Source organism: Vidua macroura, chromosome Z (assembly GCF_024509145.1).
Source record: "Vidua macroura isolate BioBank_ID:100142 chromosome Z, ASM2450914v1, whole genome shotgun sequence".
NCBI classification, from domain to species: domain Eukaryota; kingdom Metazoa; phylum Chordata; class Aves; order Passeriformes; family Viduidae; genus Vidua; species Vidua macroura.
In genome coordinates this window covers 19,034,610-19,061,310 of record NC_071611.1, presented here as the reverse complement: position 1 = coordinate 19,061,310, position 26,701 = coordinate 19,034,610, and the positions used below count along the sequence as shown (strand labels likewise).

The 26,701-nt window shown below is 35.2% G+C and overlaps 1 protein-coding gene across 8 annotated transcripts in view; it reads right to left on the bottom strand.

The window, feature by feature from the left end:
* Positions 1 to 26,701, bottom strand: part of NFIB (nuclear factor I B) — a 190,539-nt gene that overhangs the window by 41,420 nt on the left and 122,418 nt on the right. For 2 of the 8 annotated variants that reach the window (XM_054002430.1, XM_054002434.1), the window contains exons 7-10: positions 21,114 to 21,245; positions 18,527 to 18,711; positions 7,917 to 8,082; positions 4,342 to 4,424 (exon numbers count right to left, since the gene is read on the bottom strand). The exons of 1 other annotated variant lie outside the window; for it this stretch is intronic. In XM_054002430.1, the coding sequence (XP_053858405.1) occupies positions 4,342 to 4,424; positions 7,917 to 8,082; positions 18,527 to 18,711; positions 21,114 to 21,245 (566 nt within the window). The remainder of the gene's footprint in view (positions 1 to 4,341; positions 4,425 to 7,916; positions 8,083 to 18,526; positions 18,712 to 21,113; positions 21,246 to 26,701) is intronic. 5 more of the 8 variants (XM_054002437.1, XM_054002436.1, XM_054002435.1 and 2 more) reach the window with 3 other exon arrangements.

Here is a 26,701-nt window from a genome sequence, read left to right as displayed (position 1 = left end):
ACATGGTGAAAGTTCTAGAGGCTATTGTTAACAACCTTAATACCTATTCTATTTATTTATGTTTTCTAATTAAAACTAGAATTATCCATACAAGGCCCAGAGGTGCATTAAAATTAAAGGGTCAAGAACAAAAACCTTGCAGTTATTTCATTCATTCCAATAGAAACCTTATTTTTTTGTGATGCCATTTGAATATCTGCACTTGCAATAAATACAAGTGTCTATGAAACCATCCATCCATCCATCCATCCATCCATCCATCCATCCATCCATCCATCCATCTTTTTAAACTATTTACACAGGCAAAGTATATGACTAGTATTTCTGGCAACTTTCTAGCATTATTGCCAGAAACAACATAACCTGACTCTAAGTGTTTGTCATTTCAATACCGTAATAAATCCATGAAGTTGGAGAACCATGGCACAAGGAGCCTAAAGAAGTGTCATCACATAACCATGAGGATCCTGATCATTAAGACTTTGTTACTGAACTAATGATCTTGCCATTAAAATTACTTAGCCAAAAGAATGCAACTAGAATCTGGCAAGGAATTGTGTCCACTTATAGAAGGTAGAATTTGACTGACTTTCCTCAGTTTGTTGGTTTGTTGGTTTTTGACTCTAGTCTAGGCTTAGAAATCACAAATCTTCAATAAATGCAAACTAATGGGGAGCGGTTAAGGAGAATAAAGGTGCACCCATATAATTGCAAAGATTATCTAACTTTTATTTAATTTAGCTAGGATAATTCTCAGCAGAGATAAAGAACAGTGAGCAGTACATTTGGCTTCAGAAAATACTTCCTCCAATGACCAATATAAAATTTAAAAAAATTCTCTCATTCAGGTACTAGCTCTTATCATGTCCCTTGCCCTCTCTCATGGTGTTCTTACTACAGTTACATTATCAACACTCCACAATTCTCAGAAGATGATGCTGAATCAAAAAAAGAAAAATAAGTGGTCATTAATAATTTATAATAGACAGAGGAGGTCTGATATGAATTTTTTACAAGAAAATGCCGAGATATATATGACTCTCCAAATGCCACGGAAGCAAGATGTTATTTTTTGTAACTATTTATGCCACAGCATAGAAATAGCTGGGATTTCTAGGCAAGTAATGGGGAGATGCACCAGCTAGTGCATCAGAAATTGACTGCATAGTTATAATTCCCCATTAAAATCTAGTCTTTCTAACTATCAACATTACAGGCTAAGTAATGCATATAACATCACAATTTCACAGTAACCGGATCAGTAAAAGCCAACAAATTCTCTCACTAGCCCTATTACGTATTGTCTTTCAAATTTTTTTTCAGTGCTTCTCATCTAAATGTGAGTATTTTGGGTGTGCTGTGCTACACATGGTTTACTGGAATTTCTAGGAAGCTATCACTCTGTCAGGACTCTGTGTTGCAAAATACATGTGTAACTTCTAAATTTATTGTGGTTACTGTAACTTAAATGGGCTACATAATGGCTCTTTTTAACAGCAACAAAAACTACTCAAGGGTACTTGCTAATATTTCTCATAACCAGAGAAAATGAATCTTCATAAAGACTCCTCAAATGAAGTAAAAAAGGTACTGGTGACAATATTTATTCTTGAGGGGTCACTGTGCATTACAGGGGGGAATGTTTAAAAGATCTCTCTGGAACTAAAACCAATGGCTTTCTAATTGAAAATTTCTCTCCATTAATACAAAATGATTAATTGCCTTATTCACATACCCCTTGATTTTTCTTTTCATTCATCATGGGTTGCTTTAAAGCAAATACATTTAAAATCTGCTACAAGAAGAGTGGTCTCTTTTACATTGTTGTAAAGTAATGAAAGGACATAGTAAATCAATCCTATTTCTACCTTACCAAAGGATAACCTTTGTTCTATTGAAGTTGTTTAGATAATGTCAATGCTCTACCTTACTTTCTGGGTATTATGTATGTGTGTGTGTGTGTGTGTGTGTGTGTGTGTGTGTGTGTGTGTGTAAAATCTGTCATCTCTGTGTGTCACCTTTAGAATGGAGTAAAGGTAACTAATTCATTAGAAACATACCTATACATACTTACATACTTATAAGGTATACTTATATACCTTGCATACTTATATGTTCATATTTATCCATCTGAAAAACTTTGTACTTTAAGCATTCTGTTCTTTTAATTAGTTTCAGCTGTGCATACTACTCCTTCATTTTCTATGTATCTGTAGGCATTCATACACACAAACATACTCAGGCAAACACAGATATGTCTATTGCATATATTAGAAGAGAATAGTGAGTTAAGAGCAAAGACAATAAAACACAGATATTTTAAAATATATTACATGGCTCATTGGTCACCAGTTGATGCTCTTGGATTAATATAATGAGACTATGAAGCAATAGACTTTAGAAATGGGAACATTGGTTTAACATAGTAGCATTAAATTATTTTTCTGTTTCTGAAGTGTATGTGAGATTTAGCTTAGTTTCCCCTTCCCTTTAAGCCATTTGGCCACATGTTTTACCATGAAAGGGAGTATCAGACACAATGCATGTAAATACCAAAGACCTTTGAGATCCCTCTCACTTTGATGTTCCAAAGACACTGCTGAAATTTTTTAATCTATTTTGATCTACACAAAGATAAAAATAAATAGAAGATGCAAAACATCAGCAACATATATGTCAAGTTCAGCCAGGAGAAAATTAAATAAGCTTCTACTACTTTCTGGCATGTGATGAGAAGTTTAGAAGTTTAGAAGTTTTCCAATGAGCTTGGAAGGCCTAAGTAGGAGAAGTCTGCAGAAAAAATTGTGCCCAAAAATACAGAGGGGAAAAAATATATTGTGCATCCCTAGATTAACAGGATGTTGGAGACATTTCAAAGAACACTATATAAAACTTCACAAGAACTTCACAAATTACATTCACTGTGCATAAAAAAAGAGAGGTGTTGTGTGTGCTTTAAAAAACAATAATCATATGTTGTGTATCTTGAAAAAAAAATATTTCATAGTAATTACAACATATCTTATAATAAAAAAATCTTTGAGAGGTTAAAAAAATTCAACAAAATAATATGCCAGAAAAGTTATTGAGAAATTAGTGGCTGGAACAGACACTAATAGTCATTCATATTTTCATAATAAAAGTGTACAGATGTTTGAATTTAAATCTTACTAGTTAAAAAAATAGTCAGCAACACATCAGCTATCTTGAATAAATTATCATCTTTATGATTTTCTCTGAACTCTGCATGTGGTGACCTTTAAAATGGACATACTGCCTCCTTGCCCTGGGAGTGGGTATGGATAGGGAGTTTCAGCTAAAGCATGGGTCAGCTATATCTCAACAATATAGAATAGGTAGGTTTTACTGAAAAATGAAACAAAAATGTGTTTATACTGCTGACAGGAACACAAGTCTGAGAAAAAAATATAGTACAACAAATACCAAGGCCTATTTAACACCCTCTTTCTTATTGCCACATTCAGCTTTTCTTCTTGTAACATTTTACACGCTGTGAACTTCAAAGTCCTATACTGTTAAGATCTAAGAGGAATACAAACACACATCATAAAGTACATTAAAATTCTAAAGTGTCTGAATTTATTTTTGAAATGTACCATTTCTGTATGTGTGCATGGCCTTGCTACTGACTGCAGCTAATTTATTTGTATGCCGCGATTAATCTCACCTCTATATTTTCACAGTTTGGGTAAACACTTCATTTGCATTAAATTTACAGCATTAATGAGATGTGAAATGTACAATGCTACTTGAAATATAAATGATGTAACAAACTAGAATAAAAATGTATTTTTATCACATTTGAAATCAGCAGACCAATTTAAACCTATTACACTAGAAATGATGATATGTTGCCTTGAGAATTTGGTTTTATAACTAATCTTCTAAAAGTAAAATGAAGAAATGTGTTAAACATCTGGAGGAAAAGGAAACAAAACTTGAAAATAATAAACTGTATTTTTTGCTTTGAAAGTTTTGTTTATTTTTATAAACTGATTTTGAAATTAGTATTTGTTTCTTAAATACCTCATTCTACTTCCTAAAATCCTATTAAAGATAAAATGTATGAACTCTTGAAAACTAAAATATTGGAAGAAACATATTGAGTTCCTTAAGATGGGACAAATCTAAGAAAGAAAGAATAGGCTAAACTGATATTTCTTAAAGCATTCAATTTGTTTTGAATAAACATAATCTTCATGTGACAAATACTGAAAACCTCAAGATTTCAGTCTAATCCAAGATACCAGTGGCAGCATGTAGGAAGGTAACATCACAAAAGCTTCTCTACAGCATTACACCTATGTGAAACTTGCCCACCTGTTGCTGGTGTAGGAAGGATGGGTCTCTTGGGCTTAGTCCCACATATCGATTGGCTTGGGATGTGCCTGAGGCTGTGTAGGCTGATTAAGGAAGAACAAAACATATTGATAAAAACACCAACCTATCAAATCTACATTACGTTGTGCCGGTACAGTACAAATATGAGAGATCCAGAGTTATGATTTTGCAATATATAGGAAGTGTCTTTGGCTTTTCTTTAAGAGAAAGCAAAAGAAATATTGGACCAAATTTGGAAAGGCATGCATAAATTCCTATAAACTTCAATGGAAGCTGCATGTGTAAATCATAATGATGTCTCTTGACAACAGTAGCTCCTTTGATTAATTTTTTTTTCCAAATTTTTTCATAATTTATTTATTTGAACTAATCACACTTTTAATTTCCATTATACCAATCTAAAGCAACTGTGAATCACTGAAATTGCAATGCTGAGAGAAAATATTCATGATCATATTAATTTTATTTCTGTAAAGGTCCTGTTTTTACCAAGAAAGTACCAAACAAATGTAAAAGAAGAACATAAATTAGAATAAAAATTCTGGTTTACTTATGTGGCATGAAATGAATATTTGCAGTAATGGGATATAATTTGATTAATATTTTCCTAAGAAGGGAGCTCATTCTTACTGTGCAATATAACAGAAAATATTCAACTCCACTATACATCAGAAAACAATATTTTCTGAGGGGAGCTACTAAAATAATTCTCTCGCTACCTGCTTCAAAAGATTGAAGAAATCCATTTCTGAGGAGAAAGGGAATGCCAAGTGATGCTGGGATTAGCTACAGAGAATGTATCCTTCACCTGTAGGACAAATTCCTCTCTGGTCTCTCTCAGTAATTCCTAAGAGTCATTATGTTATCATGTCTTTTAGTGGCACTTATCAAATTAGTTAGGTGGTCTTACTCAACTTCCCAGTGTGGAGATGTCCACACTGCAATCTGTAGCATCACAGCCTGGAAATTTGCTGTAAAAACAGCAAAGACTTAGCAAAACTACTAAAACTGGACAGACACATAGAAGCATGCCAGTGAGAAGCAAGATGACAGTACTTACTAAACTGGCTTGCTAATATTAAGTTCACATGGAAAAAACCAAGAAAATTCATTCATTAAAAAAAAATAAAATTCTATATACAATAAACAGGCTTTACTGAAAAACTGTCATACGAATTAACCAATTATTTGAAGGAAATTATGATGGAGGCCACAGGGTTCCATAAATATTATCAAAGCCTGATGTTCTTTCTCATTAATAAAAATTCTGCTATAGCACTTCAGAATGAAAAACAGTGCTAATCATTTGCCAATTTATTTTCATCATACAGAATAATAATGATATTTTTTTGTCCAAGTTATATAAATATATAACTATATATATTTTGTACCAATCAATCAGTCAATCACTACAAATAAAAGTAAAATTACACCATAAAATATGTTTAATGTTGATTTTCCCATTAAGTTAACATCAGTAATGAGTGTGGTGGACCTATTATGACTGATAATAGAGTTTGACTGATAATAGAGTTTATATGTATTCATACATAATTTATATATCAGAAGGACATTATCCCTCATTTTATTGTTATTTTCTTCATCAACAAGCTATATTTCTTCTTTTTTTTTTTTATGCTCCTACAGTTACCAACCCAGACTAATGCAGTTTTCTGAAAATCATAACATCCTGAGCTGGTGAGGTGTTATACACCATCTTGTAGGCAGTAAGGCCACATTCAAATAAAATTTGCACATAGGGATTGTTTCTATTATTATTTATGTGCTGTAGTGGCAAGAATTTACTTGGAAACTAATATGGAAGCATGAAGGAAGCCTTATTTTAAGTATCTAAGCCAAGATGTTCTAAAGGGTCAGCAGGAACCAGCTACTCTGTTCCCATGAGCTGCACAAGAAACTGAGTGATGATTTAATTGGAAAATATGATCCAAATAGTTCCCTTGGTAGTAGGACAATGTACAGATTAGGTATGCTTTCCTATAATGATGATTATAAGGTCATATAACCAGAAAACATCCCAAAACAGTTCTGGCATTTACTGTGTTCTTTTTGCCATTTTTATCAGAAACCCTGACCTCATCTAAGAGTGATATGTAGGCCAAGCACAACCATGTCAAAGTAGAATGAAACCACAAATACTTGAAATTGTACAAGTACTTAGTTGTCTCAGTTTTTTTGTTCTGGTGAAAATGTTTAGAGCAACAGGTTCTACTTTGCTGCTAAAACTAATTCTTCTTAAAAGGTCCAAAAACTGTACTAAAAATCACCAGTGTGGCTACAGATAGACACTTAACAAAACTAATGTACTTAAGACCTCTTAACAAAACTAATATACTTAAAGGGCAGATAAAATTCTTCCATAAAAATACTTTTTTTTTATTTTTTAATACTTGAGCAGTAGTTTCTCCAAAAGTTACTACTACTACTCTTTTATAACAAATGCTTAAAACAGTTTTATCCTTTACATCTTACACCTTTGAGTCCCATCTCTTTCTCAGAAAAGTTTTAAAGTGGTATAACACCTGAAAAGGATACTGTTTATGGTCTCCATTAATGACAGACCAATAGTTAGAGAGTGTATTTGAAGTTAAAAGATTAAGTAGGTCTAGAACAAGTAATTTTAATTTTTACAAATCCTAAAGCGACTAATACTTTTAAAGACTGTTAAGATTTTTTTCCAAGAATCTGGAAGTGTCTCCTAAAAATCTTCACCCCTCTGCTAAATGCTGGTAACACCAGCCATCTCAAATCCAAATAAAAGTTTAAGGACAACAGAAGTTCAGAACACAGTTGAAAAGCAACATTCTGCACCACTTATCATGAATACTCTGAAAGGAAGAAATTAGTCTAGATATTTGCCCTTATTTCTAGAACTGCAATTCCATTGAAGATAATAGGACAAATAACATGATCCTATACATAGTAAAGAGCTTAAAACATTGAAGTTAGAGTTTGTTACTTTCTATTTTAAAAAACAACAAGCACAAACAGTGGATCTACCATCCCTTGTAGAAATGACAAGGAATGAAAATTTTCTTTTGCCGCAACAGTTGTTTTTGCTAAAAATGACACAACCTATATTAACATGCAATTATCATAGCTCAGATTCAGTGTTGTAACAAGGTTTGATTTCTGTAGGAAAGTTCATTGAGGAGCAAATTATCCAGTGCCTCTTTGGAATTCCATCTGTGGGTCATTGTAAAACCTTACTGTCTGGGTGTGCTTCTCAATGTCTTAACAATGTCCACCTCATATGAAAAAAACACATTTTCTTTTCCTTGAATAGTGGTCAAATATGCAGGCTTTTCCCTTTCATTTTGCTTGTCATGTCACAGACTTTGGTTCGTGTAACATGATTCATCAGTTGAAATTTTGGGAGGAAAAGCTTTGCAGTCAGATCATGTTTGCTCTCCATGTAAAATGATGAGCACCCACTTGGTCAAATAGTAGGAAAAGACGCCTTTTTCTGGCCTGAATTTGAAATCATATCAAATCTTTGATGGACATTTTTTGTTTCCTAAAGAAATACTTACTGGTTGCTGTAGGTGAAGATGCCTCACCTTCAGTGGATGTAGTGATGGGTTTAGTATCTGTCATGGTCAGGGTCACAGGTCGCACCGCACTGTGATGGGGAGAGGGTGCCAAAACTGGAGTAAAATGGCCAGGCACTTTCCCTACTACTTGACCACTGCTGTTAGGCTACAAAACAAAACCAAAAGAATGCCTTGTGAAACATACACATTGTGTTTAAGGAAACTACCTATCTTAGGGCTTTCCAGAATTGCCCATCATCATAGGACCTGTGTTTTGGAATGTGCTGCTCTAAATAGGCTATGTATTTCCATGTGATATTTTCACCAGGCAGGTCCCTTTTCAGATAGGTAGTACATCTTAGGTAGCAGTACTTTTTGGTAAGTATTCTTCCACATTCTTTCTACCTGGGTGCACATGCATCAGATTGTTTCAAAATATTTTTGCTGCTCATGCAGTGTCTGTGAACCAAAATCCCATGACAACAGGAGTAAACTGACCAGGCACTGGCCCTAATGTGTGAAGTATTAAGAGCAAACAACTGATGTAAAACCTCTTTTTTCACATGCCATACCACTCTGGCTTGGAAGATAACCAAGACTTGACCACAGTTGTCCACAGAGGTTACTCACACTGGAAGGCTAACTAATGATTCACAATTTGGGAATAGGGTAGTTTGGATACGATGCACTATAATGCATTATAATGTACACATTATAACATCTGGCAAAAAGCCACTTACTGAAACCATAGAAGTGTTTAATAATGGGAACTTTGCAAGTCAAGAGCATAAGTAATAACACTTCTTTCATAGATACAAGAGGCTGTCTGCATATGACCTTATGCCAGGTACAGGTCATCAAGGTAATATGATACTTTCTACATGTAGGCACATCTGAATATGGCAAGGTTGACTGGTAAATATATGTTTATCCAGTGCTTAAACATACCTTAGATGTTCTGCATGACTGCAAATACTCCAAGGATAAATAATTTGCAACAAAAACTAGCACACAGTAAATAGTTTTTACAACAGTGGCTGATAACTTCTGTCTTAAACCGATTGTGTGCTCTATGAGTCACAACTATTTTAAAAGAGTCATACAGGCATGAAATACTGGGAATCTTTTAATCAGAAGCATCTTGTCAAATTAAGATAACCTAAAGATATGGACTGATAAGAACACAATTCAACTGATTCAATGAAAGGTTAAAGGAGGTAAGCATGACTATGGTAATGAAATAATAACTGGACTGACACAATTACCACAAGTACGTGAGAAGTATAAACACACAGAAGAGGAAGGAATTATTTGGAAAATACAGGAAATGCATACTTGGGGTAATGGAATGAAACTGAGAAGAAGGAAATTTAAAATTAATAGCACAAGAAACTTCCTGACAGGATGATTTACTAAACTTTGCAAATGCACCCAAGGGAGAGTCTTGTTTAGGACATCTAAAGCTAAATTAGCAGAAAACACTAGAAAACACAAGTGCAAATGGAAACCAATATGGTATCTATAGGAACATTGAGCAGTTAGCTGACTATCTCCCCTCTCTAAAATCACAAGCCTCACAACGAAAAATAACAGTAAAAAACCACACTAATTATGAGTGGCAAACTACCCTTCCTAAGGAGAAAAAGTCACTCTCTAGACACAACTCTTGTCAGGAAGACGTGCTCACTAAGTTGGACTGGATTTTCACTATGCTTCTAGGGAGTCTGCTGCAGAGGCAAGCCTCCTCTCCTGTCCTGGCAGCCCAGCTGTCCACACAGCCTGCTGGAGGGAATACCACCTTTCAGTTGCATTTGGTAGCTTATAGGTGGATCTGGTAGCTCGTAGGTGGACCTGCAACCACAAGGCTACCATAGGAGCCTTAGCTTATGCAGTGTGCTAACATCACACAAGTAGCTGAGAATCTCTTACCAAAATGATAAACTTTTATTAAAACTAAGAAAGAAGATTCTTTGAATCCCTGTGGATTTAAACAGACAATATAATCAGCTTACAAAAGCAGCTGTCTCCAAAGACAGAAAAGAATAAATTAGAATAAATGAAAATAAATTAGAAGGTCATGGGAGACCATGATGATTTACAGAAATGTATCACCTTATATTGTACTGTAGTGATCCCAGCCAGGGATCCAGTGGTTCACATGGACCTCAGCTTTGTCCTTATCCATATGGCTCAAATCAGCAAACCCACTCCTTGTTCAGACAAAGATTAAGAAAAACATTATACTTATACCCTATTTTCTTCTAAACCAAATTATGTGTGATACATAGTGGTAGTGCGGTATATCACCCCACTCCATCCAAACAGAGGGTGAAATCCTGTGCTTGTTGACAGCCATAGAGAATTTACCAGTGATTTCAGTAGATGCAGTTTGTGATTTCCCACAGTAAGTGCTTCCATTTCTTTCTTTTTTTTTTAATTCCCCGAATTTCGTCCTAAATGGAAGTTCTATATCTGTGTCACATGTAAAAGTGAGTGCAGATGCAATACAATGACACTGAGGTCTTCTATTCACAGAAAAGAAACCTTTTAGGTAAAAAACAATGAAAATTTGTTACTTTAGTAAGTTTAGTTCTTATAGTTCCCAGATTTCATACACTCCACATTAGATTACAAATGCAATTGCAATCTAGGTGTACGATTCACCTGGTGTGAAGTTTACAAATACAAATCTTTTTCAACAATTGAGCTGTCTTTAAGATGTAAACCAAGGTCCTCCTTTTGACAAAGGTTTTCATAGGAAATGGTACAGTTGAAATTTGCTTTAAACTTCAGTGTTTTTCCTAAGTGTGCTACTTTTGAAAACAGAGTTTATGGATGGCACTCTCATACTCTCACAAATTCTATTAGAACATCTCTCATAAGAAGCCTTCAAAAAACATCCATATTTGTTTTTCTTGCATGCAGTGAATAAGAGTGGAGCAATTAATCAAACTTATATTTAAGTTATCACAACTAGTTTGCAGCTTAAGATCATAAAAATACTCCTAAAAACCAGATCGTATAACTCAGAGTTATTGCTTTGGCCTGTCTTCATATTGACGCAGATAGTGCTGCATCAGTTTATATTCGATACACACTTCCATAGTTATCTTTGGAAACACAAAACTAAAAGATTTTGAAATAAAAGTAATAGATTTTAATAAATCTATTTTTTAATAAAAAATAATAGATTTTGGATGGTGCAATTGATAGCAGTACAAGCTCATGAACATTAGCTCTCCCAAGTGTCTCAAGTCCTCTGAGCTGCTTTAAGTTTTCTGTCCAAAAAGAGAAACCCTTTGGTCAGAAACAGCTCCTTCATAATCTTATTGAAAACTGATAGCTAGAAAGAACTTCTCCTTTTGGCCTTTACAATTATATCAAATAATATTTTAGCATGGAAACTGCATATCTATTTGGACACTATCCACTTGAATTAAAAGTGCAAATACTTACAGTATTTCATTTAACACAAATTAATTTTTTCCTTATACAAAACAGTTCAATATTCTAGTTCCAGTTTTCCTGAAGAGACTCTTACATACAAATGCATTGTAGGTGAAGAATCAGCTGTTACCATCAAATAGGGCATCAATATGTCTATGTGATGGATTCACAGGGGCGATGTCTGAGGCATAAACCTCAAGCAAATTCCATAGAGGCAGCTGTGTTAGATAAACAAGCTGTGCATTGGAAAATTTGTGAGGAAAAGAAGTAAACATAATGAAGGTCTGGGAAATTTAGCCCTTATTTATGCAGGCATACATTTTTCTGCTCTTGGATTGAACACTAATTTGATTTTCAGATCTGTTATAATTTTCATCTTTTTTAATTCCACCATCTTGAATTGCCACAGTTTAATTCATTTATGTGCCCTAAACCAAAGGCAAGTTGTATTTGCTGTCACAGCTGTAACATAATTCAGAATGTCAGGCTGTTGTTATTTGATGGTGTGCACTGTGCACATTTTATTTTAATTCTCAGGTCTGAAGTCTGAACAGAAACCTGTAATCGATATGAATACAGACTTTCTTAAAGTCAGGATTCACTGTATCTCTTTTCCCTGGCAGGATTTTTGAACATATTTATAATCAGTAATTAATCAACCTCCTTTCAGACTTTTGTTTACATATATGCCCAAATATCAAATATTTAACCTTAGTTATTCAGTTACAATTCAGGACAGTGTTTTGTCATATAGTTCACTACGTTTAGTGTTACAAAAAATATTTCTGATGCTATAATGAAATAGCAACTACTAACATCCACAGATGAGCTAACCAAACACAACAGAAGATTGACACATCTATTAAAAAATTCACATGAAGCATTTATTGCTTAAATTATCAACTATATTTGATTCTCACATATGCACATTTTTTAAAAAAATTGTAGTTATACTTTTCAATTCCAAATAAAATAAATCCAATTTTCCTTGAAATCACTTTCAAGCAAATAGTTAACAAAGGCCAGAAATTATATTAATCTGTGCATGTCCTAGGTATAGCTACATATGACATTCTGCTAGGTGTTTCAGAAAGAAGTTTCAAGGCTTAACAAAACATTATATTATCCATCTAACCACTACACTTGGAGAATAATATATTTGCTTCTCAAAACACCAGTTTTTAATATAAATTCTGTGTTTCACAATGTTATCCTATTATAGCTAGGTGATAAATCAATGAATGTAGTTTAGTCAAACTGGATGTCATGCTTTTGGAAATGCCATTTCACCCATTTCCTCTCAAGAATTCCAGTTCCTTGTAAAGGTGAAGTTCCAATATTATGGTGAACAATATTACTGTAAAACCCTATGTCAGGGTAGTTTTTAGAAGGCTGCTTGAATTAATTTTGTTGACGAAGGTATAGAAGATACAGTTTTGGATATTTTGGTCCTTTGCTCCCATACTAAATATCTCACGTTAAAAATTGTTTGCTAGATACATCTCTGAACCTGGAGATCATAGCTGACAAGTTCAGTCTTTGAGCCCACATCATTGTGCTGTGCAGTGCCCACGGAGAGTGATGAATATTTTAGAAAATTTACAACTGAAAGAAACCAGAAATATCTTCCATTTTTCTTATTTCCTTCTCTCCTTTTTGTCTAGGACACCCTAAGTCTCTATCACCTCTAAAAATTGAATGGCCATGTTATTCTCCCACTAGACATAGCTGAATGGTACAGCAGTGAGTTTCACAAAATGTGTGAGACACATATCCTCAATTTATCACCCACCTGACTAATAATGATGCTTTTGAGACTCTGCTAAACATAAGGGAATGTACTAGAGTACCACCAGTGCGACTGTAGAAAATACTGTAGGGGAGTTTGAACCTGGTGGGTTCCATGAAGCATTTGCTTCTCACAAATCAAGGCTGCACAGGTTTCCTTTCTGCTATTGAACACTAAAGTAGCAACAGAAATGCCCTTTGCCTTCTTTTAGTGCCCCTTACCACTTTTCAGAGGAATGAATCTCCCTAGCTTCCCTAATAAGACTCTGAGTAACTCATTGTGACAACACATCTTACATAGACCTTTGAAATACCATACCAAAGCTTTATGTGGTATGACATGCAGCTACCTGTCTGCTTGAAAAATTAGCTTTAGAAAAATACACATTGCTGCCAGCTCTTGGCTGACAACATCCCTTCTGTGCTTTCTATAAGAAATCAAGGTGTCGACTTTGATCTAGAAAGGCCCAAGTCTCATTCATTTGGTGAACTGATGTATGAATTTCATGTTGATGTAATGCTGCTGAAACTGAGAGCAACTGCAGAGTTTCAGCAATCCATGTTCAGACATGGATCTCATAAGACAGTCTGGAGTTCTACATCCTGAATCACAATTTTACCTGTGATAAACTTTACCTGGATAATTTTGCATGACAGGAGCATGGGAAAAGAATTCTCTTTGTAGATAAATGTTCAGAAGATATCTTTATGTTACATAGCATTTCATGCACTCTGAAGACATATACTTATGCATTTAGAGCAGATTAAATACAAAATAATAATTTACAATTGCAATTAAATCTTAAAACAACTTCTCAGTAGATAGTGTTAAGCTAGGACCCAATCTTTGCCTCCCAATTACAATTAAAAACTGCACGTTGCCTTATTTAATCTTCAATAATTTCTAAAAAATTAAAAGGAAAGTCTTGCCCAAGAAGCTGAAAATTATTAAACATCAACAAATAAAAGAGGTCCTAGCTATACCAAAGAAATCACATGCACACAATTTTGCATGTTTTGGCTTATTCTGCTAGTAGTCTCCCAAGAATCAACAGGAAACACTTTGACCAGCCCAAAGAGAGCCTTACAAGATCCCATCATCAACACCAAATGACTGTAATTATTGTATTGAAGAATGTAAGACAAAGCATCTGCTTAGCATCCCTGAAGAATGTACCTTTCATTGAATAAAAGGTTCAATATCCCAATCAAATACAGGAGGAAAATAAGGCCTCATCAGCTTCCATAAACAATTATTCTGAAGCGCTTCAGATATTTGTGTCTTCAGACAAAGATAAAACCAATGAAAAGATAAAGCGGCAAAGTAACCCACTCTGCAATAAAGTATTTTTGTCAGACACAGGAATTTTACCAAATATGTAGTCATATATGTTGCAAATATGCAGCTGTTCACTCAGCCTGTAGTACATAACACATGTAAGCCATTTCTTGTAAGAAGAAAACAGTCCAATACTTAACCCATCAAATTCAGTTAGTTTTACCACATCAGGCAATCTTCATATTTCATCATAAATATCACAACATTTGAGCTAAGGTTACAGGTAAACTGTGTCCTTCATAATAACTTACTCAAAAAGCTTGGAAGATTGTCTGTTTCTGTTTACTTGGTTCAGTCAGAAAAAAAAGATAATTCATACTGATACTAGGATGTTCATCAGCAGGATTCACCTCAACTGTTTGCTTTACTATATTTCCTTTATCACACTTGCTGATCCTTTTTCTGTGATTCACCACACCTTCATCAGGAAATTATTCCATTTAACTCAACTGTGAATTATGTTTGGAGGTTTTGGTTTTGATTTCAGCCACACAATTGATATTGTGTTTGACTATTTGTTCAGGCTCATTGGAAATCTTATTTTGATACAGTATATGATTCTTACAATCCTGAATAATAATAAATTTCATGTGTGTGCAGATTAGTGCATGTGTGCATCGTACTTGTGTACACAGATACAGAGGAGGTAATATTTTCTAAGATTAAAAGATTCACCCATCTGGAATCATTCAAAAAGGAAATACATGCTGGAAATTTGCAGTAGCTTTGAAAACCTCAACACATTCTACATGGATAAACACCATAGGAGGATTAGACACATATCAATCCATTAGTTTTTGATGAAACCTGCATTGAATAATCAGTATCAGTCAGGGACACTTGCACCCCATCATAATACAGATCTATCCTCACACATACAATCTCAACCAGTAACATGAGTACCTAGCTAAGAAGAAAAGCATTGAAATAAACAAAAAAAGAGCTTAGCAGAAATTCTAAATCAGTGGAAAGTACAACACTTCTAAAAACCCTGTGAACTTACCAGAGTACTAACTTGAGACAAGTCCAGCTCTGTATCTAACAAGCTCTATTTCTGTTCAGTACATTTGTTTGTTTGTTCTCCATATTGAGCAGAGGATAAAATGCAGATATTCATGAAACTGGCAGCAACAGCTCCCTTTTCTTTAGGATCATCCGTTGTTGAACCATTTTTCACTGCAGCCAAAGGGCCTGTTTGAACTTCCTGACTGTTCATCACACATAATTTGGACTATTTAACATTATGTCAAGAAAATTGCTCAGTGCTTCTCAGTGGGAACCTATGAGATCTCTATATCCTTGAACTAATTTTACTTAAAGTATTCCACTGAATAGCATGACTGTCTCCCTATAATCAGTGCAGCAGTAATGTAATTAATCTCAAAATTGCTGTGGGGAGTACAAGGCATCTCAGTTGCTTGTTGTAACAATCTAAATTAGCGTATTACTGAAAGATGTTCAGGACGAACAGTTCATTTTAGGTAAATGCTATCAGGGTATCCATCCTTTCTATTTCTACAGCTAAATTAAAACTATCATCATATTTCTTCTTTTGAAATCCAAATGAGTATGTTTTGAGGTGGGAAAACATAATTAAATTTGATGGGTATTCCTGCAGATACAGTCTTGAATTTTATAGTAATTAAATTTGTTTGAATAAAAATTCATGTTTTATTTAGAAAATAAAAACTGGTTTGGCTCAAAGCATCCTATTGTATCAGAACAATTCTCTTTTGTCACTGAAACTTCATAGACTGTTGCTTCTTCTTTTCCGAAGCAAAAAATTAATCCTGCTGTTTTACTTTTTATACTTTTTATACAAACTTTAACTATTTTATTTAGTGATATTTTGACCAGGCATGCAACTACTCTAACTTACAGCAAATCTCAGAGATTAACTTCAAAGAATTAAATTTTTAAAATATTCCACTAATAATAGTGATTAATTATAATACATTATGGTGAATAGACGATGCAGATGACTGAAATTGCATATTTTGTGTCATTTACCCCATCTCCTCTTTTCAGGAATTAAACCAAATCTCAAATGAAATGAAAAAATTACCCTAATAAAAAGGTTATGGAAAGGGATGAAAATTGTAAATTAGGGCTAGTTAAATCTGTTATTCCCTATGGAATATACAAAAATATGAAGTCTTCTCAGTTTGCTACTACTCTGTAAAAAATCAGCAGACTAAAAATTAATCTTTTAAGGTCAAAAGATTATTTTTTCAACCAGAGATAAGGGAAAAGAGTTGGGCAAAAAGTTGAAAGCATAACTCCTGCTCAATGAATATACTCTCTAATGTTAAAATCATAAGACAGCACATTTTTCAACTGAAAGAAAGTCAGATACTTCATTTAGATGTAGTTTTTTTCAGTAATGATCCAAAGAAGGACATGGAACAATCCAGAGAGATTATCACCTAATCTGCTCTTTTAACATATATAAGAAATCAAAATGTAAGTAAAACAAGCACTGAATAATTAAAGAAATGCATAACAGTAAGGGCCTGATTTAATTTGCATAATTTTCCTTTAATAGTGCCTAATTAAGACATCAGTTTAAAAAAAAAATACAACAGAACTCTGAGATTTTCCGCACTGAATTAAAGCCAAGGACTTTTAATGGGTGTCTTAATTAGACTTTGTTATTCATGGAAATTTTACACAAATTAAAATCAGGTCCTGCATGCAACATTCCCAGCTGAGTCTCAGAAAAAATGCTATACGGGATTTAAAGAATTTTAATCTGTGCAGATAGCAATTTGTATTCTAAGTCAGTTTTTGGTTTAATTTTTGTAATCCTGTAACAAAACCCACATAGTCAGAATTTGTTTCTTGAAAGTAAATTTTGGTTTTATGGACCCACCTTTTTTCCTTTTTTTTTTTTTTTTTTTCTTTTTTTTTTTTTTTTTTTTTTTTTTTGCCTAAACATATAGGAAGTCATGTGGCTGAACCAGGAAATTAGCCCATGGGGACAATAGCCACCATGACCTTCTGCACAGTCCAAAGGGTACAAATCTGTTATTCAGCTGAGAAAGTTTGATTCAGTCTTAAGTTCCATTGCTGCTATAACCAAAATGAATGCTGCAAGGCCTCTCATTATTGGTGAAGAAAACCAGCCTAAGCCCAAAACTAAATACTGTCATAGCAACCCCTTCATCCCTGTTAAGGCCGTCCAAAGGAAGCTAACTCTTAGGAGAAGGAAAACCTGTCTCTTCAGTTTACATACCCAAGGCTCTTCCAAAAAACATGCTAAAGCAAAAGCAGTAAGGCTCCACAAGAGTCTTTCAGAAAAAGCATTAAAAAAATAACAGCCTGAACAGCAAAGATTACTGACACTGGACATATTCTAGGTATTGACAAACCAAGTCTCAACTGCAGTTTATCCTGTAGTGCAGATCACATGGTAACACTGTGTCCTGGGAAAGCAATTTTACACACAGTCCTTCATAAATTACCTCACTAATGAAAAACATATTAATTTCCAATATCAGACACAATTTTGAACCCATGCTATTGCCAGGAGCGCATCTGCTATGGCATATTCTCTACAGAAGGAAGAAAAAAGAATTTGTATGTCTGTGTTGTGCTCACTATTCAAAGAAATATCAGTGCCTATGGAACAGGGCAAGTACTAACTTACAAGAGTTTATTTTCATCACCAGGCTATAAATATACTTGTATGTCCACGCGTGTACTTGGACATGCGTATGTATCAGCACACTCCTTGCAGTGGGAGCTTTGCCTCTGGTGGCCCGACCTGTCGGAGGGGTGCAGGACCAGAACCTGCCCTGTTGCTGCTGCCAGGGCTTTCAGTAGAGTATTTTTCATACACTCAGCAGAGGAAAAGCAAGTAAATATGCACCAGCACCCTTTATTCAACCACAATGAACAGGATAAGCTGTATCACTTATATAGCAGCTCCAGATTTCTCTAAGACCAGAACTGACAAGGCACCAGTCTAGATGCCTTAGAAGACACATGTTCCTCACAGGACTTGTTTTGGAGGATTCGCATAATTTTACAGTACCTGGCTAGTCTGCGGGCTGGACGGGTCGTAAGAAGGTACATAGTTCTTCAGAGTATCCTGAGGATTCAGGTGGGGAGGATATCTGATCGTTGGATGAGAGAAGTAGCTAGATGGGGCAGGAGGGAGAATAGCTTGTGCTGGAAATGGCAATGGTGAAGGTGGAGGTGGAGTTCTAGTTGAGATGACTGGAGAAGATAAAATAAAATTAAAATTACTTCGCATCTTGCTTCTTCTAAAATTCTTCACCTCTGTGTTACAGCAAAAAAAATAAAAAGTCAGTTATAAATCAATGTATAGCACTCTGCTTAATGGCATTTTTACAGAAAAACTTACAGGTCCTGCCCTAACATTATCCCAGGAAATGAAAAGTGCAACTGTTTCAAATTCATAAATAGTGCATCTTGTTTTGGTTTTGTGGGTTATGCCATCATAGTTTTTTTTCATTTTTTTTAAAACAGAGGCCATTCACCAACATAAAAGATATTCCAATTACATAAATTTCCCATCTGGAGCCCAAAAAAATAAAATTAAATACTAAATAAAGCCCCCACTTTTATTTACAGCACTTCAACACTGAGGAAAATCACCAAGCCCCAAGAAACAAGGATTCCTCACAGCATTGCAATCTACCTGCCTCATTTGGGGACAGAGCAACATCTACTCATTAATATTGCCACAAATATTTGCTGACCTTTATGAAAGTGTTAATGAACATTCAACTTCAGGGCCTGAGAAACCAATCAACCCAATAAAATTATCTTTGACTAATAAAAAAATTATCTACCCTACCCATTTTTATTCTTTTCATTCTCTTTATTTCCAGCCCCTACAAACACACAATTTTCTATCTAAAGACTGTGTGCAGTGTCTAAACTGACAATGTTCTCACAGTGCAAGGAAGGTACAGATTGTCCTTCTGGTGCCCAGTTGCCAGTCTGGAAGCATAGAGCTTTCTTCTATTACTTTGCACAAGAACACACCTTCCACCCTTACTACACAGTTAGAGAGCACATACTTGTTGTATTAAAACAAGAGGTGCTTAGTTCAATGGAAATGGAGAAGAGACAAGGAGTTTCCATTTTCATTAGTGGAAAAATACAAAACCAGGTCTGTAAAACAAGGTCATTTTTACTCTGTTCAATGGTTCTCTACTGTATCAGCACAAGGATATCAACAGTCCTCTTCTGGACCACCTTTCACATCTCTGGGTTCTTCAACTTAATTTTTAAAGGACTTCCTATATTTTTGGGCATTGCTTATCGGCATTATAGAACAGACTACAAAGATTAAAATGGGATTTCCCAACAAGTAAATAATTCACCCACAAGTTATGTTACAATTGTCACTCAAGTATATTTTAAAACTATACTCTAAATTAAATATAAAGATATACTCATAAGTTGTTTTCGGTTTTGTTTTTTGTTTGTTTGTTTTTTTGGTTTTTGGTTTTTGGGGTTTTTTTTGGTTTTTTTTTTGTAGCAGGTTCATTTTACTGACAGCTCCACCAAATTCAGTTTAAACAAAATACTAATTACTGCTCTGGCATGTCAGAGCTATGCAAAACAAACACAAATGAAGAGAAATCTTTCTCTTCCATTTCACCCATTATCTCTATATGCTTGAGTATCTGCTGGTAGTGGAAACCTCAGAGTGACCAGAATGAGTCCAGCACCATTTTGTAATAAAAATAAGTGGATGTTAAGGGGGAAAGAGTCCTTATGCATTAATTTAAAGGGATTCACTTGAAATCATGGAGGAAAAATAAAACAGAAACTTCTCAAAGCAAAACTGCATGAGAAAGAAAAATACCCAAAGTTTTCAAATCTGTTTTACTCTAGTCACTCAGCTCTGCTGAAGAAATTAAAACTTTTATATGTAGTGTATGTCAAGGAGACATGATGAGATGTTGAAGGGACACTTCTGAGGACTGTGTTCTCATCTGAAAACCATGGTCAGTCTCACCTATAAAATTAAACAGACCATGATGCTGGAATTTCCCTGTCATTACTGATAAACCCTCAGGACAACATGCATTGTCATATTTCACATATCTTATCCTTACTTCAAGTGAATTTTTACTATGGATTTACTAGTGATTTCAGAAAACAGGTGTTGGAAAATACTTAATCGAGACTCTTTAGACTCAGCATTCGAAAGAAGCACTGGTACTTATTGTGTCATATAGAGAACATGTTTGTGACTTCTCTTGTGTATTAAATCCTGCCTATTCTGGTGTTTAAATACAATATAGTCATAGCAACAATAATAAAAAAGGGATTTAGGTGAGAGGATGAAATACAGGGAGGATTTTGCCTCTGTCAGTTTCTTCATGCATTGTACAGTTTACCTTATTCACTGGTTAATCCTAAATCCTTTTTAGTGACTTCCAGCAGTCAGATTACCTGAACAGCTAAATGAATACTCCTGCAAGAATATCCCAACCTTTTCCATTTTTATTTTCACCAGTATTATAAATTGGATTAGGTCTCTAAGAAAGTCTGCAAAAATGCATCACAATCTGATTTTAGGAAAGGAGAACAGAGCAAATGAAGAGGGAGTTTTTTATTTCCTCCTCCATAACCCTCACCACTGTGTGCAACTCCTGGGATTCCTGGGTGGTGATGTTGGGGAAAAGTGCTCAGTCTTGATGACGAATCCTGGGGAGAAGTAGGACTAAACAAAGGCTTTTCAGGTTTCTTCATTGTAGGAGAAGACATATCTACAATAAAAAAACAATGTAACAGTAACATTAGCTTAGAAGCCTGCCTCAGGACACATCATTTTGTAAACTGAAGATATTTCCTTTTGCTGCTTTTGCACAAATATTGTATGATGATCCAAATCCCTTACAATGAATAAACTAATTTTAAATTACTGCTTTCAAATTTGAGAATTAAAAATAATGTCCTAACAGGTCTTTGTCCTGCAAAACAGAAACTAAATTTCTTTCATACCAGATGAGTCAAATAGTGAAAAAAATTATGTCTTTAGAACTTCCCTAGACACTTCTCAGCTCCCCAGAACATCACCAAATCATCTGCTCCTTCAACAGTCACTTAATTTTTATTGCATTTTTTAATGGAACACCTACACACAGGTGTGTAGGGTAATTGCCATGCACATGCCAGTTTATGGTATTTATTATGTTGTTACTTCAGAACTTTTCCCTTACTCATCCCAAAACCATAGTGAAACAATGTAACCTCCCTAAGAACAAGGGATACTTTAACTTGTCTGGTATTTTCCATGTCTCAAGGATGGTCTTACCACTTCTTCCTTTGAGTTTCCCTATCAATAAAAACATTTCTTTAGAGTTCACTATGTGAAAATAACACACTAGTAGGGACAAATGTATGATTTCTACCAAGCTTACTGAAGTTCCCCAGAGCAAAAATACTGGATTTTTTTCTGAAAGTTTAAATTAATTGATCAATATTTGTTGGACTTTGCACCAAATTATTTCAAGTATAATTACAATATTTTTATAGAACAGACATCAATATTATAATTGGTTCCATTTCAAATCAATGGACTAACTCATGTTCAAAGCAGAGATAATTTCTTAAGCACTTTACTGGACAGGGGCCACATTGCAGCTGACTTTCCTACATGGACCATGTTATTTTTTAAATTATTTTTGACCCTTTTAATATTGGCATACTCTATTCTGCTAAGACAGGCCTGAAAAATGTGAATGTCTTATTGAGACCAAATTGGACCAATGTTTTCTGAACTGAACTTAGAGCAGGACGTGTAAAACTGACAGTCCACTTCTTTACCCTGCCCCATCCTGCTGTCAATCCCTGCACAGACACTGGCACAAGACCCAGAGTAGACTCTGCCTGTGACCCTCCACCATCCCCTGCAATTCCCACCCTCCACTTTGATCCTGACTACTATGTCTGATAAGTGCCTGAATACCCTGAAAAGTTAGTATCTTCAACAATGCTGCTGAGAAATGATTTATTTGTTTTTAAGTTTCAGGAAGGGATTCCAATCCTTATTACATTGAGAATGAAAATAAAACAGACTTTTGGGAAAAAAAAAACTGAAATACAGATGAAAAGCAGAAAGATGCCAAAAGCACTTGGACAAAGTCATTTTAAGGTCAAAATTAATCAGACACAGTGTCCTGTCCTGCTGAGAATGTTTTTCAAAAGTGAAATTCTCAGTGCTGTTCCAAATCGCTATTGTTTGTATTCTCATATTACTTTGGAGATACAGCACACAGACACCCAAACAGGTAGCATGTTATACATTCTAAAGCATTGCATCAAAGTAAAAGGGGCTTATGCAAATAAAAATAGTTAGAACATCTCATCTTCCAACAAGGTAAATCTGCCTACATAGGAAGGCAGAAGAGCTGCTGTGAAACATAGCATATGTAGCCTGTTCATCAGCAGCTTGCACAAATGGTGCTCCAGATGTATAGCTACTCAAGACAGCCCAAGGCAACAATTTTGATCAATTCTAATGTGATAAAATGCTGCAGGGAAAGTGCAGAAACATGTTTACATCAGCCTTTAATTAAACTGTTGTTCACTTCCAAAGAACCTTAGGAAACACTAATGAGACATGAGTTTTGGCAATTTCCTCATCAAAGCAAAGACCCTCTTTCTCAGTCTAAAGCAGCTTGCCATCCAGGCAGTTCCTGGATGAATGTCATCTTGGCACAGCACTTGGCAAGCCATCTGTAAGGAGAATTCCACTGGAATTGAACAGTGACCCAGGGCAAGTTTAAACATCCACCTGCCTATTTCTGGACACCTGACCTGCTTTCTTGATCACCACCACAGCACAGCAGCTTCTTTTTCTTTCTTATGAGAGCTGCCTATAAGCAGAGCTAGAAGAATCCATAAACAAATAATAAATATCTTTCAATCTTTTAATTCTAGAAATCTTTTTATTAATATATTTTCTACTGCTTGGTTTTACAAGCCTTTTGTTACAAGGTACACTCTTGCAAAGAACAATCTGTAAAGATTTATTTACAACTCACTAGTGTTGCATCACCTCCAGGAAAATTAAGATAAACCCATATTCAGCTACAGTATATATCACCATAATGAAGGACAAAAAACTATGGAGTCCATAGCACCATTGTCAAGCCATAAGTGGCATCCTTCCATGTTACAGTTTTAAATTAACTGCTCTTTCCCAGAGGCAGTACTTGGGATGATTTCTGGTAGCAGGATACACTACATACATCACAGCCAGCTTGGCCTCAGTCTTCACCTCATCTGATAGGTACTTTTGCATGAAGCCTGTGAAAACTTCAGTAAAATTTTGAATTCACTTTGGATGTCCGAATAATGACAAGAAATCCCACCATACTCAGGAACATATTCTGAGCTTGTTTTGCTTTACACCTGCACATGTGAAGAAGGAGCAGAGCCACTTTACACAGGCAGAGCCAGCATCACCAATTTTCTGACAGCTCAATATGATTTCCTTTAATAATGTAAACATTATGTATTTCTCAACTGTGCATTTTAATAAGGTACCTAACACTGAATACTGACAGCTGAGTGACTTTAAACCACAACCACCTCTCCTTTATTGAAAAAAGGCTTTGTTATATCTACCCTAAAGACTTGGCACTGGGACAGCTGGATGGAAACTAAGATATATGAAGATCAAAATATATTAATTTCTTTTAATGAATTATTTTAATTAATTTCTCTTCTCCACAAAAAGAAGAGAAGGAGTGGGGACACATTTTAATATGCATATGTGAATAAATAGGAAAGAGAGAGAGATGTGCCTGAACAGCTGGGTGTCTGAAATACTTGATGTTTGTAACTGAGAAAGACTGGATTAGAGTTCCTGTCCTGTACCTGACAGAGACCAGTCTTTGCAACTAGCTCGTTCCTCTTACAAATCTGTGCCCTAATCCTTGACTTGTTGGTCCACTTCACTTCACTGTAAGTGTTATCTTGGAACAGAGATAAGGCCTCCTAAAAATTTATTTACTTTCACAAAAAATTCTGGTAATTGAGGTTCTCCAGAATGAAAAATCAACAAAATAAAACAGAACAAAAAGTCATGGTCAATTCCGTGCTATGGTTTTTTGAGACATGTTTAACAATTCTCAAGGTGAAGGCCTTTGTACTCACTTTTGAGAGAAACAAGAGGGTCATGCAGCTGCATGCATACTGCTTAGCAGCTGGGAGTGTTCTGAACTTTAGGACCAGTGTCAATGTTTGGAAAGAGCTGCTCATTTCACATTCAAAAGACTGATCTGTTTTACTTCACATTTTAAAAACTGATCTCAGTTTTACTTTTGCTTCTATATCAAGTGTGGAAAATCATTTTACATATGAAAATTTTACACTAGATTAGAATATTTCACTGTATGAAGACTTGATAACCTCCCATTTTCAAATCAGCCTTCTTAACGTCAATGTTATTTTCACAGGCACACCTCCGATATTACACAGTCCAGTCTAGCAGACTGTGACACCTGTTTTCCCATCAGGAACCATGCCCAAGGCTCATCAAATGCTCTGTTGTGCTATTACGCCATTTCACAACAGATAAACCATTACAATGTATCATCTTTTGAGATTTTGTATTGAAAAACTTAAGAGAAACTAGACTAGAATTTCTACCAATGTCATTTTCAGTATTTTAAGCTGTCAAGAAAAACAGTAAAACAATACTGCAAATCAGAAAAGCTACAGCAAAATGAGTAAATTAATTGCAATAGCAACAGAATTATTTCTTTTTTCATTAGTCATATAACAAGTTACACTATTTTATTTTGTTTTGTTCTGTAAGTATTAATATATATAAGAGAAGAAAGTGATACAAGAACTTCCAGACAACTGAAACACAAAAGTCAAAACCCTTTAGATGGAGCAGACATGTCATTCTTCTTATCGTTAACCACATGAACTTGCAGAATACTGTACTCCATTGCCAACAGTAACATTCTGTGGGCTGTGTTTACCTTGAAGATTTTCTTTACCTCAGCAGAAAGTGGTTTGAACAAGAGACAGAAGGGTTTTAGCTTATGCCTCCCAGCATACTGGGGAGGGGGGGATATAGGGAGATAGTGTGGAAAACCCAGACAAGTCCCTGTGTAAATGAATCTAGGACACACTCTGCTGGTGTTTGTGACTAGCTGTATAAAGTTGGACAACTGAAATTTTCCATTGCATTACTGACTATCCTACTTTTTTATGGACAGAAAGCAAAACAACTCAGTACAGTTCCTGTTAAAACTATATGCACTAGCTTTTGGAAAGTATAATCTAGTGCATGGGCATTTAAACTAAAGTAACTGGGAAACCTGCATAAACATTTCCCAAAATTAATTTTTAATTTTTTTTTTTAATTTTAACAGAAAGTTATTTAAAAATGGGGGATGACCAAAGCTATGATGGTCAGATCAAACAATTAATATTGAATATGTGGGCACCAAAACTATCCCCACCCCAAAATAGTTTCAAAAAATGTCCACCTATACGACAAGACATACAGACCTAATCCCATAACTGTTGTTTGACAGTATCTTATTACATGTACATAATTAACTGCATACTGGAAGAGATTATGTCTATGTAAATTTACAGCTACTCCCACCAAGATTAGGCTGAAACTATGGTACACTATCCTGTAAAGGCTGTGGGCAGCAATTTTTCATTCCCGTCCTTTAAAAAGACACCTCGCCACTTCTCCCCAGGAAGTAACAGTAAAACACCCAGGAGAGGTTTATAATCAGCATGACTATGTTACTATATCTGCACTGTTTCCTATGAGAAGAAAACACACCTTTTTTTTCCCATGCATTGATCTTCTAGATGAAGCTGGCCAGCCTTCCTCACCTTTCCTCACCCTTATCTCATACCAGAAACACTGTCCTGCTGTGAGACCCCCAAGCTTCAGGTGTCATCATGGAGATCCTTGGGTTCTGGGGTGCTGCTGTTGGAAGGAGGTGAAAATGTCTCCATCCCCTTCACAGTGACCCATGGGGACCAGCTGCACCTCTGCAGCCTCTCCTGTCTCACATCTTCCTACAACTGCAGACTCAGTTCATCCAACCACTTCTGTGGTTGGATGAACACCACAACACAGCCTGTCAGATGTCGTATGGGAAGTACTTAGGACTAAAACAGAGCTCAGTGCAGAGCTACCTATTAAACATGGAGCAAGCACTTCAAGTAATGAGGC